Genomic DNA, 18,663 nt, shown 5'->3' on the forward strand with positions numbered 1-18,663 from the left:
CGCCAGAGAGGGTGCAGCATTTTGGGGTGCATTGACCCCAGCCCCAGTGCAGGCAGTTGCGAGAGGCCCCAAAAGGGGGACAAGCCAGAGTGCGCGAGAGGGGCGTGGGCTGTGGGACAAGCCAGAGCGCACCAGTTGGGCACGGAGAGGGAAATCGACCAAACAACGTCCGGTACATCTGTGAGGCTTGGGGTGTGGTACAGGGGCGGTTGGAGCCACGCATAGCCCATAAGGCCAGGATGCACTGAGTCACCTAAGATAGCACTAAGACTGAGACACATCAGAGCACCGTGTCAGACAGGACTTAGGGCAGCCTCCCTTAAACATTATTAACATCAAAGATGTGGCGGGCGAGATTGTGAGAGTGCTTTTAATATCACCTTGGCATGGTAGGGGGCACTAGGGGAGTTCACGGCCACACCTAGGACCCCGCACAGTCACAACCTCTCATTCTAAAATGAATGTAGAGAAACTACAGTGCCTTTGACACTGTCTCTCACCCCATTCTCATCACTAAATTAGGCAACTGTGGCGTTGATGCCTACACAGTTGGATGGGTAAAAAATTGGCTGATGGGGCACACGAAGAGAGTAGTGGTGGACAGGTCATACTCAACCTGGCAAGATGTGAGCAGTGGGGTCCCCCAGGGCTCAGTCCTCAGGCCTGCACTGTTCAACATCTTCATCAGCAACTTGGATGTGGGGGTTGAAAGCATGTTGTCCAAGTCTGCTGATGACACTAAGATGTGGGGCGAGGTGGACACAACTTGAAGGGAGAGAGAGGCTGCAATTAGATTTAGACCGACTACAAAAGTGGGCAGATGAGAATAGGATGGGGTTCAACGTAGATAAATGTTGAGTGCTGCACCTTGGGAGAAGGAATCCACAGCATACATACAGGCTGGGGAGTTCCCCTCTTGAAAGCACAGAGGCAGAATGGGATTTTGGAGTCGTTATTGACTCCAAGATGAACATGAGCCGCCAATGCCAGACCGCGGCCAGCAAGGCCAGCCATACCTTGTCAATCATCCAAAGATGCATCTCAAGCTGGTACAGAGAGGTAAAACTCCCCCTTCATGTGACATTGGTCAACCCGCAATTGGAGTACTGAGTCCAGTACTGGGTGTTGCACTTAAAAAGGATGTGGCCAACCTGGAGAGAGTTCAGAGGAGGGCCACCTGTTTGGTGAGAGGGCAGCAGGACAGGCCCTATGAGGAGAGACTGAGGGACCTGAACCTGTTCAGCCTCAGCAAGAGGAGGCTGAGGGGACACCTGGTGGCTGCCTACAAACTCATCCGGGGAGATCATCAGCAAATATGAAGAGCCCTATTCTCCCCAGCACCACTGGGGTGACGAGGAACAATGGTAATAAGCTGATGGAGAATAGGTTTAGGTTAGAGATCAGATATTTTACAGTTAGGGTGGTCAAAATCTGGAACCAACTTCCCAGGGAAGTGGTCCTTGCCCCTGCCTTGGGCAAATTCAAGAGGAGGTTGGATGATCACCTGTCTGGGGTCTTGTGAACCCAGCATTCATTCCTGCCTGTGGCAGGGGGTCAGGCTAGATGATCTGTTCAGGTCCCTGCTGACCCTAGCTACTATGAAACTGGAGAGGGTCCACACATGACCAGCAAAAACGCTAAAGGCAGAAAACAAGGTACAAGGACAGTCTGAAGGAATTAATTGTAGCTGGAAGAAAAGAGATTAAGGGGCAGCATGACAGTAATATTCAAATATTTCAAAGGCTACCATAAAGATGATGGAGAAACTGTCTTGTAACAAGGCAGGAAATGAAACAATGGGTTGAAATGAAAACAAAGCAAATTTAGATGAAAACTGAAAAAGTAGGACAATGGGAAAAGGGTCTAGGGAAAATATGGAATTGTAACTTGGAAGTTTTCAAGAATGGCATGCTTATAAAATGATTAAGGAATAGGGCACCCTGCAGATGCAGGGTGCAGCAGTTTGGATTATACAACCTCTAACGTTCCTTCTAGTTCTATGAATCTATGGATTTGTTCCCCTATGACCTTGGATAAGTCACTCAGTCTTTCTGTCTCAATTTTCTATATGTAAAACAGGGAAGAAAAAAATCTAATTCACAGGAATGTTGCAAATACATTAGAAATCCTTAACCAAGGCATTCAGATGATACAGTGATGGGGACTCTATAAATACATAAGAGAGAAATATTAGAGTTTTCTGACATTAAAAGGAAGACCTCAGTATGCCCTGTTTCAGGCTGTGATCTTAAGTTAGTTCTAGATATATATATTCCTTGACTAAAAACAGTCAGTTTCCAAAAGGATAAGCATTGGTAAAATATGCTGCAAATCAAAATGGAATTTTATGGCAACAGTCTGTCCCACCTCTCATTCCCCCCTCCCCCTGCCAAAAATGCAATCAATTCTAGCTGTTTTAGAGCTAACAGCACTTTTTTTTGTTTGCTCGTTTCTTTTTAATACAATTATGATACAGCTTGAAATACATAATTATATACAGGCACTAATATTTTCAGCATCCTGTATTAATTATATGGAACTTGGATGGTGTCCAGTTTCTGAAGGACAAGTTCAATATTAATATTTGCCCCAACAGTTAAGGGAATAGGCACTCTTCCCTTCTTACCATTCAGTCTACACATGAAATGACTCAGGAGAAGTCATCTGCATCTGCCTTTATTACCTATTACCCTTTTTGTCCAGATATGACCCAAGTACATTCTCAGTTAAGCATAAAATCAAAATCCATTGACTTCTACTGATGTATTCCAGACTGAAACTGCCAATGGGATTTAGCTAAAAATAAAGGGCAGGTTCATAACACCTTAATCTCATTTAATATTGGTTTCTTCTTCATTAACTGAGAACTATTCAGCCTGTGGAAAAAAAAAATATTATCTTCTCATATAAAGAAAATCCTTCATAATGTAGACACCTAGTTATTTGGGAAGTAGTTACTCTCACATTCTGGGTGGGACTGGTTGATCATACTATCAGTTTAAATCATCTTGCTTTGTTCTTGCATTAAAATATTTGATTTTTGTGAATGTAGGCATAATTTAATATTTCAGGGGCAAATCGTGCCATGGCTGTCTGATAAAAACTTTACTTGACTGCTGGGCTGGGGAAAAGAAACTCCTTTAATATTTTTGGTCTACCCATGTACAAAGCATTGATTTTACTAGGCATTTGTTTTATATTGATGTTGATGAATATAGTTAAGAAAAATATCGCATTCCTAATGTCAGGCTCTTTACAGAACATAGAAAAAACACTAATTTCTCAGCTTTGTCCATAAAACACAGGTGGGCAGTAAGATTAGCTTAGATCTGAATTAAGAAGCTGGAAAAACATAGGTACTTGTCTGCTCTAAACTTAAAGGTCTTAGGAAAGTATTCATATTTTAAGACACAGAGAAGGAACAAAACACCAGAGTTAAAATGTCCCCTGGGTGAAAATAGTCACCTTGTCAAAATGACAGCTTGAGAGGACATATGCACTCTTCCTCTTTGACTTCTGTGTCATGTTGACTTAGAAAAAATTGCAAGCCATTTTCATAAGCAGAAATGACCCTGAAGTGCTAGGAATATCAAGAAAAAAAATCATTTGGCAAATCAAGGCACTGAATATGAGTGTTCTGGAATTCAATTATTTCTGGCAACAGGGGTAAAATGTATGAAATGCTATTTCAGTACACAGTAGTTTACAATCAGAAATGTATACATACTATGGCACTGAAAGAAGGGTTTTTTTCCTACTTTCAGGACAACAGTGCAAATGTGAGCCAGGTCAGAAATTACTAGTACTTGTTCAATAACTTATCTGGTGATTTCAAAACATTTCTAAGTAGACAGTCATCCATATGAAACCAAACCAGTACAAAGATCAAAACACAGTTTAACTTTGCTACATTTTATGTATAGAAAAGATCCTTTATGGTCATAAGTAGGACATATTGTCCTGAGAATAAGATAATGTATATTACTGCTGTGCATGCTGTATGCTGTAACAAAGTACGGCAATTTTCCAAAGCTGTCAGCTGACACACATTACCTAAAGAAAAATAATTAGATGGCAGCCTACTGATTAGTCAACTGTTGTTGAGAACAGAATAAAGCAAGTTGCTCTAAACTTAATGTAGAAAACTAGTTGCTTAATTAATATTGTGAATTTAGAGTTTGTGATCAACACAAATCATCTTAAATGTATTGATCAAAACTATGCTAGACTTTTGATTTTTTTAAAATGAAGTTCTCTCTTCCACCTGAAGAAATAAAAAGGCAAAGCAATGTGGCTCAAAGGTTTTGTGTACAATCATCTGCGTAAGCTTTGAAAGATACTATGTCAAATAATTTTCAAGACTGCCACAAAAATAAGTTGAGTTTATATCACTCTGTCCAAGTTACACTATGTTTGTACAGTATTAAAAAAAAACAACAGAATAAAAAACATGAAGAATGAGGGGAAACATAATGTATCACTGTCAACAAGTATAGCAGGATATCCAATGAATGTTTTTCATTAAAAAAATATTTGCACATCTAAGGAAGATCATAGACTAAGAGGAAATTTTCACTTCTAAAGGAAATATATCTTCAGTGTGTTCTTTGCACTATCTGTAAATATATATGTGACTAGATATGTTGGCCAAATATAAATTGTAAGTGTCTCCAGTATAAGAACTTTCCTCCACAAATCTGTACCATTTTATCAGTGAAGTTAAAGCAGTGTAGCCATTCTATTTGGGGCAAAGTTTTATCACTGTAAAGGACTTCCTGTTAGGAAGAATCTGGTTTTTTTCTAATTTTAGTTGGACACCTAAAAAAATCCAAACCAGTATATTTTCCATTATAACTCTTAGTAGGTTCCACTCATTACATATGCTTCCAAATATGGGTTTGTTGAGATGTGAAGAGGAAAGTCAACAGGAACACAGGACCAGACCCTTTTTGACTTTGAAGAAGTCTAAGGGGCACATATGTGGCTTTTAGGTCTCTGTGTAATTAAAAATGCAGCAGCCAGAGTCTGATTAGAGCTTCCACATTTCTTGTACATTTCCAAAAAGGAACTGAACTCCCATCTTCCATTTCTTAGAAAAGTGTCATAACCATCAGGCTATGAACTAAGCAGGGCTGAGGACACCGCCCATGAGTGTAAAGCCTGGCAGCCAAATATGCAGATTCTTTGGGCCAGAAGGAGAGAAACCAAAGGACCATGAAACTCAGTGAGGAGGGCATTACCATGCTTATAGGCCAAATGCCATTCATCCACTTGATTCTCTGGCCAAGGTGGGCCTAGAATGCAAATCTCCACCTTCCTGGGGAAACACTCTAGTTATGCTGTTGAACAAAGTGATCTTCCTCTTCCTTGTAGCAAGCTCCCAAGCACGGGCCTTCTCTTACTTCCCTTTGTGCAAGCTGGATCATAAGATAGCAGATGCTCAGGATGTGCAGCCCTGGATTAGGCATACACCCCTATACCTAGTGTTTCTTATTGTCTGCCTCTGGCTGACTCCCTGCTCAGGGCTGACCTGCTCTGTAGGTGTATAAAATTACCTACTGGCAGAACAGTATTGGCCTCTGCGGCTGCATCTGGCTATGCACTGAGAACACATGGGAAATTCAGGTGCCTTAAGAGATGGATTAGATTAGTTCTCCTAAGCATGGATGGAAAAAGTTGAGGTGAGCAGAAAATAAAAGTATAGGTGAACACACATTGTAGCTGTTTCAGAAAGGAAGGAAAGCTGCTTGAGAGTGGGCATCAACTGTAACACTTAAATCATTACCGGCTCAGCAGTGAAAGTGAGCTCCACCACAATAGCTTAGACCCTGGAAAAAGCAGGATTAAAATGGGTGCAATTTTGCTATACTTGCTATTCAGAATCACAAAAGGTTATCAGGTGATTTCTTGCAGCTTGTATCAATATTCTTTGATATAACTGTTATATCTGTTCATGCCCTAAGTTTCTGTCATCTTACAAGTGGGATATGAGATTTGGATTAGAGCTCAAAAAGAACTTGGCTGCCATTTGGGAAGGGAAGATTGGGCAGCATCATGAAATGACTTTGCTACAATGCAGGCACCCTAGATTTTGTGAAATTTGCTTGAAAATCTTGAAGCATCTCAGTTTTTAAAGGGCTTACCTTACTGACCTAGAAGACTGACATTACTCCCAGCAGAAAAAACTGAATGCAGATGTGGCAGTTTTAGAATTTAACCTTACCAAAGTCTCCACAGTATGTCTACACTGACACTCAGAGTCCCTGAGGATCGTCCTCAGCTAACCTGGGCCATGTGAAATACCCTTCCAGATATATCCCCTATCTTGTGTCCTATGCCAAAGCTGCCCACATTGCATTTCCTTTCTCTTAATTGAAGCCCTCCTAGAGAGCATTCTCTGAACGACTCATTTCTCTTTTTGTAATTAGCTGTTGTTAAGGGCTGTAGAAACAGGAAGCAGGGTGCATAATAGGAAGTCAGAAATAGGAAACTGGGATTACTTCTTACTGTGCCTGTGGTCTTTGGCATGTACATGAATTCAAAGCACAAAGCTAGGAGGCAGGCTTGAGCTGCAGCCCTCACATTCATCAGAGCTTCCTGGTTTGGGCTGAATTGCTGCAGGGGGCCAATTTAGGTATTTCTAGTGTAAATTGTCCATAGTTATGGTCTTGAAGGAGACTGGAAGGCTAGCTCAAATGAGAAATATAGATACAGCCCAAGAATCTTTCAATAACATCAGCAGGGTCTAAATCAGGCTTTCTGTACACTTCATCTATTCCACTGTTTTCCATTAAAGTGATGAATACAGGACAAAAATACTAATACTATAAACATGTTTTTAATCATGTTTCTTAACTAGCTACACTCATAAGAGAAATGTTTGAAGCAATGAAAGTTCTTTTTTAGGCCACAGTAATGGTGCTATATTGAAATCACATTTTAACATGTTCTCAAACTTTTGATTCTGAAATGAGAGTTGTAATCATAGCTTCTGTAACTATAACATAATTTACACATGGAGATATAGTACAGGGAACTATAGACCAGTCAGCATCACCTCAGTCCCTGGAAAAATCATGGAGCAGATCCTCAAATAATCCATTTCTAAGCATTTCTTGGAGGAGAAAAAGGTGATTAGGAACAGTCTGCATGGATTCACCACGGGCAAGTCATGCCTGAGCAATCTGATTGCCTTCTATGATGAGATAACTGGCTCTGTGGATGTGAGAAAAGCAGTGGATGTAATATACCTTGACTTTAGCAAGGCTTTTGATACCATCTCCCACAGCATTCTTGCAAGCAAGCTGAGGAAGTATGAGTTGGATGAATAGACTGTAAGGTGGATAGAAATCTGGCTGGAGCATCAGGCTTATAGGGCAATAATCAATGGCTCAATGTCTAGTTGGCAAGCGGAGTGCCCCGGGGTCAGTCCTGGGGCTGGTTTTGTTTAATAGAATGGAACAATCCCAGGGCACAGATACAGGCTGGGGACCAACTGGCTAATCAGCAGCTCTGCAGAAAAGGACCTGGGGGTTCCAGTGGACAGTAAGATAGATAGGAGTCAGCAGTATGCCCTTGTTCCCAAGAAGGCTAACAGCATACTGGGTTGTATTAGTAGAAGTGCTGCCAGCAGGTCAAGGGAAGTAATTGTTCTCTTCTATTCTGCACTGGTGAGGCCACATCTGGAGCACTGTGTTCAGTTTTGGGCCCCCACTACAGAAAAGATGTGGACAAGTTGGAGACAGTTTATTAAGTCCTGGCTTGACAAAGCCCTGGCTGGAATGATATAGCTGGGGATGGTCCTGCTTTGAGCAGGAAGTGGACTAGATGACCTCCTGAGACCTCTCCCAACCCTAGTTTTCTATGATTCTATGATATCTGCTACTGTATGCACCTAAGAAAGTAACATAGTATTGATATATTTTAAAAAGCAAGAAGCAGTCAAACATTAGAAGAAATTTAATTTTCAAAGGGTATTTCTTTAGATTGAATTCACGCATCAGTTAAGAATCTATATTTCCATGTGGAACAAAAAACAAGAGGGACAAACGAAACAAAAAAAACCTCCATTTGTGCTTATTTTTCTATTTATGTTTTTTTTTCCTTTTTCACATATTTCATAAATATCCAGAACATCTAGAAGTATAGTGGGAGTATGGGAGAAAGCATAATAATTTCATTTTATAGTGTCATAAATTTTGAACAGTTTTTGACATAGCAGACACATAAAACAAGACAAGAAATGCTATGGTAAAGTCTTGGAAAGAATGTGTGATAAAACACCTTCTCATGGATCCTGTAGTAAAGGAGGTGTATTTCAGCATACTGATTTCACTGTTATATCATTTAAACAAAGAAAGCTTAGCTCAGCTTTCACAATTTTTTTTAAAGGAGAAAAAAATCTGGCTTGTACCCTGCTCATTACTAAAAATGAAAATAAACTCAGTTTCCTATTCATGGTTATATGGTTTTCATCACCAGACAAAAACATTTAATTGAAACTCTCTCATAAGATTACTTCATATATTTATAGACAAGGTCACTGCAACAGCCGATTCTGGAAAACTAGCTAAAAATCTATTTGTTCATGTTAAGAAAGAAGGTTGCCTTGTTTTTCTCTATATTTTTAATACCAATACTTTAACAAGAAGCAAATCTTCCATTCTCACTTACTTTTTGACTCTTCAAAGGAAAACCAACTCACTGATCAGCCACCCACCACACCAAACTCAAAATCCAACCATCCAGTAAGAGGGAACAATGAAAAGATGAAACTCGTTAATATAAATCATTTACACTTTTCATTTTTTTAGTAATTTTAGTCATTACCAGTTATTGAATATCTGAGATTATTTGATGTGCAATTTATCAATTCTCCTTAAATATCTGTCTCAGGCTAATGACCTGCTGCAAGGTCATCAGACTCAGCTTGCTATAAACTAGTGATTTATTCCAACACACTGTTGGAATTATGACTTCACTACCCATCAATTGATACACAAGTCATTGTTTTTGTTTAAGAGATCTCAAACGTGGTGATCAAAAAGTTGAGGCACCTTAAATTACTAGCTGTTTTCAGAAAAGCTCAGCATTTGTTTTCTAGACCTTTCCCCTTCCTCCATATCTGCTATAGCCTATAAGTGTTTTGTGAAGTTAAACAAGAGACTGCTTAATCAAACATTCAGTTGCTAACTCTATGGTCCTCCATTTTCCCAAGTGTTGAAGCTGCACTGGTGAATAACACAACTTTTCAAAAACACAAACAAACAAAAAACAGACTAAAGACTTTTCAAGTTGGACATCCAAAAATAGAGTGTCACAGAGTCATGAGTCGCATTTAAAAGTTTGGCTTGATACTTCTGGAGTGTAATGCACCTTTGCATATACTCTTTTGTTATAAATATTATATATATTCACTTAAAATGTAATGATTTTATTTTAGAGCTTACTGTCTAATTGATTGATCTCCAGCTTAGTGCTACCTCAATTCACCTTAATTAGAAGTTTGTTGTAACATCTTTCTGGTATGAAGCTAACATACCTTGGCATCTTACATAAGGACTGTCAAAGGAAAAAAAAATGCTATTATTTTGCTAGGAGTGAAACTGTAAGAGTTGTTCACTGGGTAGAAAAGACAAGCTGTAGTCGCACACTGAGCATTTTTATATGTTTTATGATTGGGAAGGATTAGCTCAGTCTTACAACAGCACAGAAATAATCACAGAAGGAGAACAGCAACTGCAGCCTAAAGTAAATCTCTAGTTCTATCTAATTCATATTTGTGTCATCTTCCTTTACTTTCTGGAGTCCAAAGGGATAGAGAGTAAAGCTTGCATTTTTCAGTCTTTTGGAACTTTGCACAACATACATAACATAGATATCAGGGGCCAACTGATTCCATTTTCCCTCCTCCTTGTGCTTTCTCACAGAATACCCTCATCCAGAATATTCTAGCCAATGAGCATTGCTTTTTAATCATGTTGAAATGTCACTCTGTATTTAGGCTCATAGCCGAACCTGATTTTTTAGCTCATAACAGGACTGTTGGGAGAACAGCCACTTATAATATGGAGCCTCAAAGCTAAAAAAGAAAGATGTTAATTGCCATACTATCTTGATGATAGAGATATTTACAGAACAAATTAACAACAAAACAAGAAAGAGACTTTTTCTTGTTAGTAAAGCCTTACAAAAAATCAATTAACTACATCAAATGAAAACAGAATAGTTCACCACAAAATGTTTTGGAAGAGACATCACATATAGTGAATGACAGATGCAAAATAAAATGGGAATCAGGTAGCCTACACCAGGACAGAAAACTGACACTAGAAAATTTGGTTTCTCCATTTTCCCAACAGCAATTAAGTATTCTCATACTGATCTGGAGAAGTCTCCTCTAAAGGATTGTTTTTTTGTTTTGTGGGGGAGGGGTTTTCTGTTTACAAATCGTTCTACTGAAAACATTGCCTCACCTTTGTTCATATCCATCAGCTGCTTCTTCTTCTGCTGCCGCTCTAGCCTCTCTCGTTCAACTTTCTCTTTTGCCAGCTTGGCTCTTTTGATCTTCTCCTCCATTTCTTTTTTCTTGTTGTTTTCTTTCAGTGCCTCCTGCATTAGAAATGAAGAAATGCATTTCTTATTCATGGCAAATTGAAGAAACCAGCACTTAAAAACAAAAAACAAACACAAAAAACCTGGTTTGTGTGGAGGCTTTAGCTGAAATAGGGCTGCACTTCAGCTACCTGAAGGGAGTTTCATGTACTTTTCACAGTGCTGGGAAAATATCTTGTCCAAACCTTATTTCCTTTTGTATGGGAACAAGTCCAAGTATAAATCATGCCAAAATAGTTACAGCTTAGGGTAATAAGAACTTAACAGAAACATATGTCTTAAAGAATTTCTAAAGGGTAATATTCTGAGCAGGTACGGCTGATCTCTGTCTAGATTTAAAAGTAACAGTCTGAAATACAGAGTACACAATGAATAAACACTTTAGAGGACATCTCCTGTTTTATTGTACATCTATTGCGGAGGGGGCAAACTCTAAACATTCATGCTAGAGCAATCCTTTGAATTTATTTAAGGAAGATGTTAACAGACTTCTATCAGCCCTTCTCAGACAGAAAATTTGATAACAGAGGGCAAACTGAGAGACGAGCGCTTTTTCCCAACTATGAAAGCAGTTAAAGTACAGGGTATTGCAGTTCAGCTGGTTTCCACTGCAAGCTAATACACATTTTCCAGAATGTTCTTACTGAAATAAGCTAAGCAGTTTGGGGGATTCAGACATGTGTCTTGCAACAAAACTCACTGGAAGATTTTTATCTGGATTTTCTAGGCTATTTAAAAAAATACAAGCTTCTAATGTTGGCCTCTTACACAAATAGCCTAGGCTTGAAACTAGATCAAAGGAAAATCTAGTTTAGAAAGAATGGTATAATTTAGCCTATTCTATGTACTCTACTACACTTCTTTAGTGTCTGTCCATTTATCAGCTCACACAAATGTCTTGATGACTTCTATTATGATGTCCCTTATACATGGGCCTTCTTAAGCTCATTCAAAAGTGTCCTTATGGTGTTCTCTTGTTTCTGCATCTATATACCCCAGCAGAAGACTCATTTTTGCTAAGATATCATTAAGAAGTGTACTAAATATCTCTGTCATGTGAAAGGTATGCTGGATATAATGTTCTTGTTGCATTTATACGTCCCACCTGGCATGTGTGGGGGGGAGGGTGTGTGCGCATTATATTATTCTTCCATTTTGTAGATGTGTGTGTGTGTGTGTGTGTGTGTGTGTGTGTGTATTTATATATTTATTTATGTAGGTGTGTATATATTTGTGTGCGCATGCACATTATATATTTCTTCCATTTTGCATGCACACAAATGCGCGTGTGTGTCATTTTGTCTGCCTCCATGAGTTATTTAATTGTCTGCCTTTAGATTGCAGGATAGGGATTGTGCTTCATTCAAGGTTTTCTAAATGCACTGCACATTACAGGCACTAAGAAAAATCAATAAAGCCTCAGCCAGTACTAAAACAAAAATATATCAAAAATGTATCAAAACCAAATGCATTTGTAATCAGATCCATGCTTATTAAGGACCATTTTTTTAAAAAGCTATAAATTGATTAAGGATAGGAGACAGGATAAAGAAATGCTTTCTAGCTTATTATGAAAATTCACCACTCACAAATACTTTAGTAAAGACTTATCAAGAGTTAATAATTTTATATAAATGTATAGATGGGGCAGATCTAGAAGGGATGCAGTGGTGCAGCTGCACCCCATTTCTGACCATGCAGCAGGAGCAGCAGCCAGGGACTTCTGTAAGTCCCCAAAGGAGGTTAGAATTCCACTCCCCCATCTATGGTCAAAGGCATGTCCCCTCCCCCCTTCCCCTACTCTATCCCCTCCCATTTCCCCATCCCTCTCCTTCTGATGCCACTGTCCCCCCTGTCTGGGGGAGAGGGGAGCTCCTGCCCTGCTCCAGTCAGGCTGTGTAAGGACTAGGCTCATCCTGGGACAGTGGCAGTGTGTGGGCAGGCAGGTTTCCCCTCCTTGCCTGGTCCTCTTGGATGTTCCCTAGCCCAGGAGCAGGTGTGGGGAAGGGAAACCTGCCTGCCATCATCTTTGCTGGGGGGGATGGGAGCAGTGTGGGGAAGGCATGTCTGGAGCTTCAGTCACTGCTCCCACACCCCTCTTCACAAAATCCTGGAATATAGAGATAAAGATAGCCAAAGCAATGTCCACCACTTTTGATGAATGGAATTCTCATTATAATCAATGGAAAGCTTGGGAAGGGACAGTAATGTATTTTTTAGCAAAAATATTTCAGATATTTATAAACTGAAGATCCTATTTACCTCAATATCCATAATTAGCAAATAAACTGTGGACAACTGCCATCTGCAAGAATACAGAACAACAGGGGCAACAACAAAAAGCCAGTCAGAAGCTATTCTAACTGTCAGAACTTTAATAATTGTAACTACAAGGGGTAGCTTGACAGTTCTCAGGGAACTCCATCAACCAATTGTAGCCTCACTAGAAACTACTCTGTATGATTCCTCATTTAGTAACCAATGGCCTGTTTTTCAGAGAGGCTGGACACTCATAGGTCTCACTGAAGTCAATGGCAGCTGCAGGGTGACAACACTCCTGAATATTAGGCTTTAAGAATGATATTTACAGCACCACAAAGTCACCTAGTACACTGATAAAAGCTATCTTTCCTTTGACTGAAAGAAAAAGGGATTAAAAGAAGTAGTCAATATTTTATCCCTTTTGTTTTTGGACAGTCCTGTCTTTGCATGTTTGATCACACTTGACAGAGATTTCATTTAATTGCAACTTCACAATCTGCAATGAGAGCAAAACACCACAACCTAAAGCTAAAACAAAGAAGAAATGTCATGGGTGAATAAACGGTTAACCCAGTAGCTATCAATATTTTGTTATTAGACTGAGGAACATTCCATAATGTTCAATAATAAAAAAGCATACAGTCTGAATCAGGTAACAGCAGAAAATGATCTGAAATGAACTTATGTTAGAAAATTTCTTATTGATACTATCCTACAGTCTTTACTCAGGGACAATCACCCTCAATTGAAATGAAAGGGAATTTTGCATGAATAATAGTCAATTAGTTGATAAAACATGCTGGCTAGAAGTCAAGATGAAAGTCCCTTCCCAAATGGCAGCCAAGTTCTTTTTGAGCTCTAATCCAAATCATATCCCACTTGTAAGATGACAGAAACTTAGGGCATGAACGGATATAACAGTTATATCAAGCTAAGGAAAAGAGAACATACAGCCAATCAAAATCAAATCATCTCACTTTTTACCACTTAAACCTAATATTTTTTCACTTCGAAATTTTAACTCTTTTAAATATATGTTTCTGTATTGTTATTTTCTGTTTTCTCTCTTGACTAGCACCCTCATCCTGATTAGTTAATAACAACTATTATCATTAGTATTTTTGTTGCTGCTGCTGCAGTGAATCATAGAAGCCCCATTTATAGAGTAATATCTTATAAAAATACAGTGCAAACAGTTTCTGCCCCAGAATGCTTATGGGCTAGGTATTATTAAAGAAGTTCCTCTTTAAAACCCCAACATGGTTGATCCTCTTAGCTTCACATTATTGCCCTCTTGCTTTGGGCCTACAGTTCTCTTGAATCTAGAAGAGTCATAGAAATATATGTTTGTTTCTCATTTTTTAAATCACACTACAATAAAAAGTAAAGTGTAGCAAAATACAATTACTTCAGCAAATTTAACCACTGCTTCTCCTACCTGTGAAAAGACTGATTTTTGACTGGATTAATACAGGAGAATATTTAATAATTGTTTTGGATATCATATGTCCACCTCTACAAACTACTTTGCAAGCATTTGCTCCACTCTGTTAAGTCATTTTGTGTGCATCTACATGTTACTTTATATTGCCATAGTGATGTGCTACGGCAACATAGCATCCATGGGTGTCTACACATGACCAGCAGCTACACTGCTGTAGTGGTGCACTCCCCTGTTCTAGTGTGCTGCTACAGCAAAGCAGCTGCTAAAAATAACCGTGCACTGCTTGTACGGCACAATATGGGTGGTTACTCTGTCGTGCTTTAGTACTTCCAAAAGGAATTACAAAAGCACAGCACAGTAACAGCATTGCCATAGGGCAAAATGTAGATGCACCCACTGGATAACAAACTTTTCCAGAAATGAGGAAGTTCGTTCACAAGAATGTATTTACAGTTGTCTTCATGATACAACTGACTGTATAATCATATAAATAGTTTCCCAAATTTTAAACACTCTTTTCTACTAAAAAACTAACTCAAAGCTACCTCAGAAGTGACTATACTTCTCAAAAGGCCACTTAAATAAGATTTTAAGTGCCATCAAAATAAATACAGAGTTATGATTTGGATGACTAACTAGAAATATCTCATTTCAGCATTTGCTCCATTCTAATCATAAATCCAATTTCACTAAAACATGGTTAACTTTTTTCACAGTGATTCACTGAATACATGTCAGATCATCAATTGCATAAATATTAGTCAAGAGAAACCGGTCAGTAGAAGATGGATGATGTTCCTTGCATTGTCAAGGGTCTAGCTGAGTTCCTTCTAAAGTCAGTGATGATTTTTCCATAGACTTCAGCGGAGATAGGATCTGACCTTTAGAGAAGAAAAGGTTATCCAGACAAAAAGCTTAGGTGGTCAAGAGATTATACTACGAAATAGGCTGTATGTAAAAATTTTCTAAGTCTTTTTAAAAGAAAACATAGAGAAGAAACTCAACTTTATCTGTATAATGATTTTAATTCAATGTCTTTTGTCATTGGTAGGTGTTGTAGGGTTTTTATGCTCTCTTTTGGGTACCTCCAGCAATGTCAGGTGCCACCTAGATGGTAAGGGTGCTGCCCCTTCTTTCCTGCCATGTCTTTGATGTTGTTGTTGGGGAAGCAGTTCCCTGTTGGCGACCCAAGGGGGTCTTGGCCATGAGGGTGCCTTTGTGGGGCTCCAAACCTCCGCTTTACCCCACCCTTACCATGTCCTCAGCCTGGGTAGATGCTATTCCCCAGAGGTCTTCCCTCACTGCCCACCTTGGAAAGAATGGGCATTCCTGGCTGTCAATTTTTGGGGGTCCGTCCCTTATCCCTCGGTTAGCTTCCCCTCTTCTGGAGAAATAAACCTGCCCCATCTACGGCCAAACTGTAACTTAAACTGAAATGTCCTGCTCATGCCCGTGGAGCTCCCAAGATTTCTTCTCTCGGGGCCCTCAATCCCCTGGGGAGACTCATCCGTCCCCTTTTCTCCTAGTAGGCATGGATACAGGCAACCAGCTCTCTGGTGTCACCTCCTTAGGGCCCAGCTGACCTATGGTCCTGTTGTCCTTGTCCTTCCAGCCGGTGTCACCCACTTCCCTGTTCTGGTGGCCTATGAACCCCTGTGTTCTGCCAGCTGCAGGGCTGTTGGAGGACGCTTGTAAGCTGGAGGAGCCGTCCCCAGGCACAGTGTCCAAGCCCCTGGTTGGAGCGTTACTGCTCCCTGGTGGCGTGCCTTGTGGTTGTTGCCCCTCCATGGGGCTCCCTTGCCCCTGTCAGCCCCTGAGGCTGCCTCTGGTCGGGGTCCGCCGGCATGCGCCTAGTTTCTTGTTGAGACAGCTAGAGTTGGATCCCACCAGCTCTGCAGACAGCATTCTGCTCCCAGCTTTCTGGTGTCAGCTCAGCTGGTTCACCAGTTGCCTTTTGAGCAGCCCATGCTGTGTGGAAGCCACGCCCCCAGCATTTGCTGATACTCAGGCAGCTGCAGAACCGCCGAGTCTGCGTTTGCATCTACTCCCAGCTGCCACTCGTCCTGGCTCCTAAGGTAAGTGCCGGAGTGTGTTGGTTGGGCATGCGGGCCACGCTGGTGGGGCTTCTGCCTCCCCTCTCACAGTCTTAGATTGTAAGAGGCAATGAAGATAAGTGTTTTTATTAGAAACAATGTTAGTTATTTTGAATAACGGAGTGATGCTCTCCTCATTCACAAAACATCTGCTAGCTAAGTGCATCTTTTCCAGATACATATAAGTACATGTATTCTGATTCTTTAACAGAAAATTCTACTCACTTATCTATTTCACACTAGAGCTATATGAACTTAAAATAAACATAGAAGAATATTTTAAAAGAAATCACAGCACTGTGAAAACAACAAAATTGTGCATTGCATCACTGACATATTCATTTAAAGGCACAATGGGATCTAATCTCTGAACCCAACAATCACACCTTTTATGCTGCCGCACGTGCATGTCAGGACACACAACTTTAAGATCAGGGATCACACCCCAATTTTGCCTTACTTGCCCGTGCAGGGGATTATGATCTTGGGTTCCCCCTGCACCAGCAAGTTTAAAATTGGGTACTACACAATCAACTGATTGTCAGCTACACACGGGGACAGCATGGGCATCTGGAAACAGCCCCAGCACAGTACTGCTGATTGTCGACTACGTCTAGTGACTGCACCAGTCTGGAATTGGTCCTGTGGTGTAATCCCCACCAGAGATTGCATGAGGGCCAGTTAAACTGCTTGACAGGAGGGAGCAGAGGCTTCCCTCTCACCAGGGGCTTAAATCCTTCCTAAGCAGTTCTGGCTAAGCAGCCCAAGGTGGGGAAGCTTTTTCTCCCACCTCCCCCTGACTGGGCAGCTTTGTTAGAGCTGACTAACGTAGGGTGTAAAAGTCACTCCATCACAGTGTAGAGACTTACCAATGTGCAGCTGTCCAGCATGGGATTTAAAGTCCCCAAAAATAAAATAGCCTCTGCTTCCTGATGCTGACAGGCCTAGTCAGAATGGCACAGTGGGTTTTAAAGTCCCAGTGGGCAGTGAGCAGAGGCTTTCCGCCACTAGGGACTTCAAACCCTATACTGAGCAGATCTAGATTAAATATTAAGTATTTTTATGGCTCATTTCCCACTTTATGACACTTTACATAGGGTACAAGTGTAGCACCCTTCCTATTTATGCCATGTTACTTATGGCATAAATCTAACTTGTAGAGGAGGCCAAAGTGACATCTCCCCACTTATCAGGAAAAAGAAAACAAGAAAACAGTCTTTGAGGCTACAGAAAGTTAGTGACGGGAATATTATTTTCTTTCTAAGGAACAAACTTCCACTACTCCCTGTCAATAATTCATTGCTAGTGAGATTTTCCTTCTAGGTCACTGACAGATTGCTGTTTAGGCCGGTGACAGATGATCAATTAAAGGTGTGATGGGATCTGACCCCTGATCCCAATAAAAACTTGCTGTGTCACAGGTGCATGACAGGAAATGCAACTATGGGATCAGGAATCAGATCCAAATTGTAACCTACTTCTGGGGCACTGGAAAGCAGCAAGCCACATGCCCATTGCACCCATAACTGTGAGCAACAGTTTGCTGATTGAGTCTCCCCACCATGGATACATACTGGAGCTTTAAAGGGCTCTGGTGCTCCCTGCCCCATAACCACACCAGTCACATATTCAATTTCAGTTGTGTTCCTCAGAAACAAAATTACTTTATTTACTCAAATATAAGATGACCCTCATTATGATACAACTCTTTAATAATTAGATTGCATATATGAAAAAAAAAATTGATATATTTTTCCAGGTATATAATCTAATAATTGGAGGCTGGTCTTGAATTTGTCAACCTCCCACTGCTACAGCAGGGAAAATAAATCTTGGAGATCAGGTAGCCCCTTTGACCTCTGTTCCTCCCCACCCCACCCAACTTCTTTCCTGCTCCTTACTGTCAGACCCTACTCTCCCTGAGCACAATGAAGTGCAGAACAAATTTGAAAAACTGATCTTGAAATAAACATAGCTGTACCAATTTGCATATAGTACCCATAGACATAGGTCACCCAGAAATGATGCATTTTACTTTTTCCTTAACTGCTGCAAGTTTTTAGCACAGGTACTCCACAACACGCATTTTTAAGTAGCACTTAATCACCTAGTTAGAGAGAGTACAGACTAAGAATTTTTGTGTCTTGGGCCAAATCAGTCATAGTTTCATAGTTTCTAGGTTCGGAAGGGACCTGAGCAGATCATCTAGTCCGACCCCCTGCCATGGCAGGAAAGAGTACTGGGGTCAAA

At 40.4% G+C, this 18,663-nt stretch overlaps 1 protein-coding gene across 1 annotated transcript in view; it reads right to left on the bottom strand.

Moving 5' to 3' along the window:
- The window catches only part of DIAPH2 (diaphanous related formin 2), an 899,992-nt gene that overhangs the window by 217,018 nt on the left and 664,311 nt on the right, over positions 1-18,663 (bottom strand). The window contains exon 27 of the mRNA XM_019521025.1: positions 10,476-10,611. Coding sequence (XP_019376570.1) covers positions 10,476-10,611 — 136 coding nt within the window. The remainder of the gene's footprint in view (positions 1-10,475; positions 10,612-18,663) is intronic.

Source organism: Gavialis gangeticus, unplaced genomic scaffold (genome assembly GCF_001723915.1).
Source record: "Gavialis gangeticus isolate Ggan-Ray unplaced genomic scaffold, GavGan_comp1, whole genome shotgun sequence".
NCBI classification, from domain to species: Eukaryota; Metazoa; Chordata; order Crocodylia; family Gavialidae; genus Gavialis; species Gavialis gangeticus.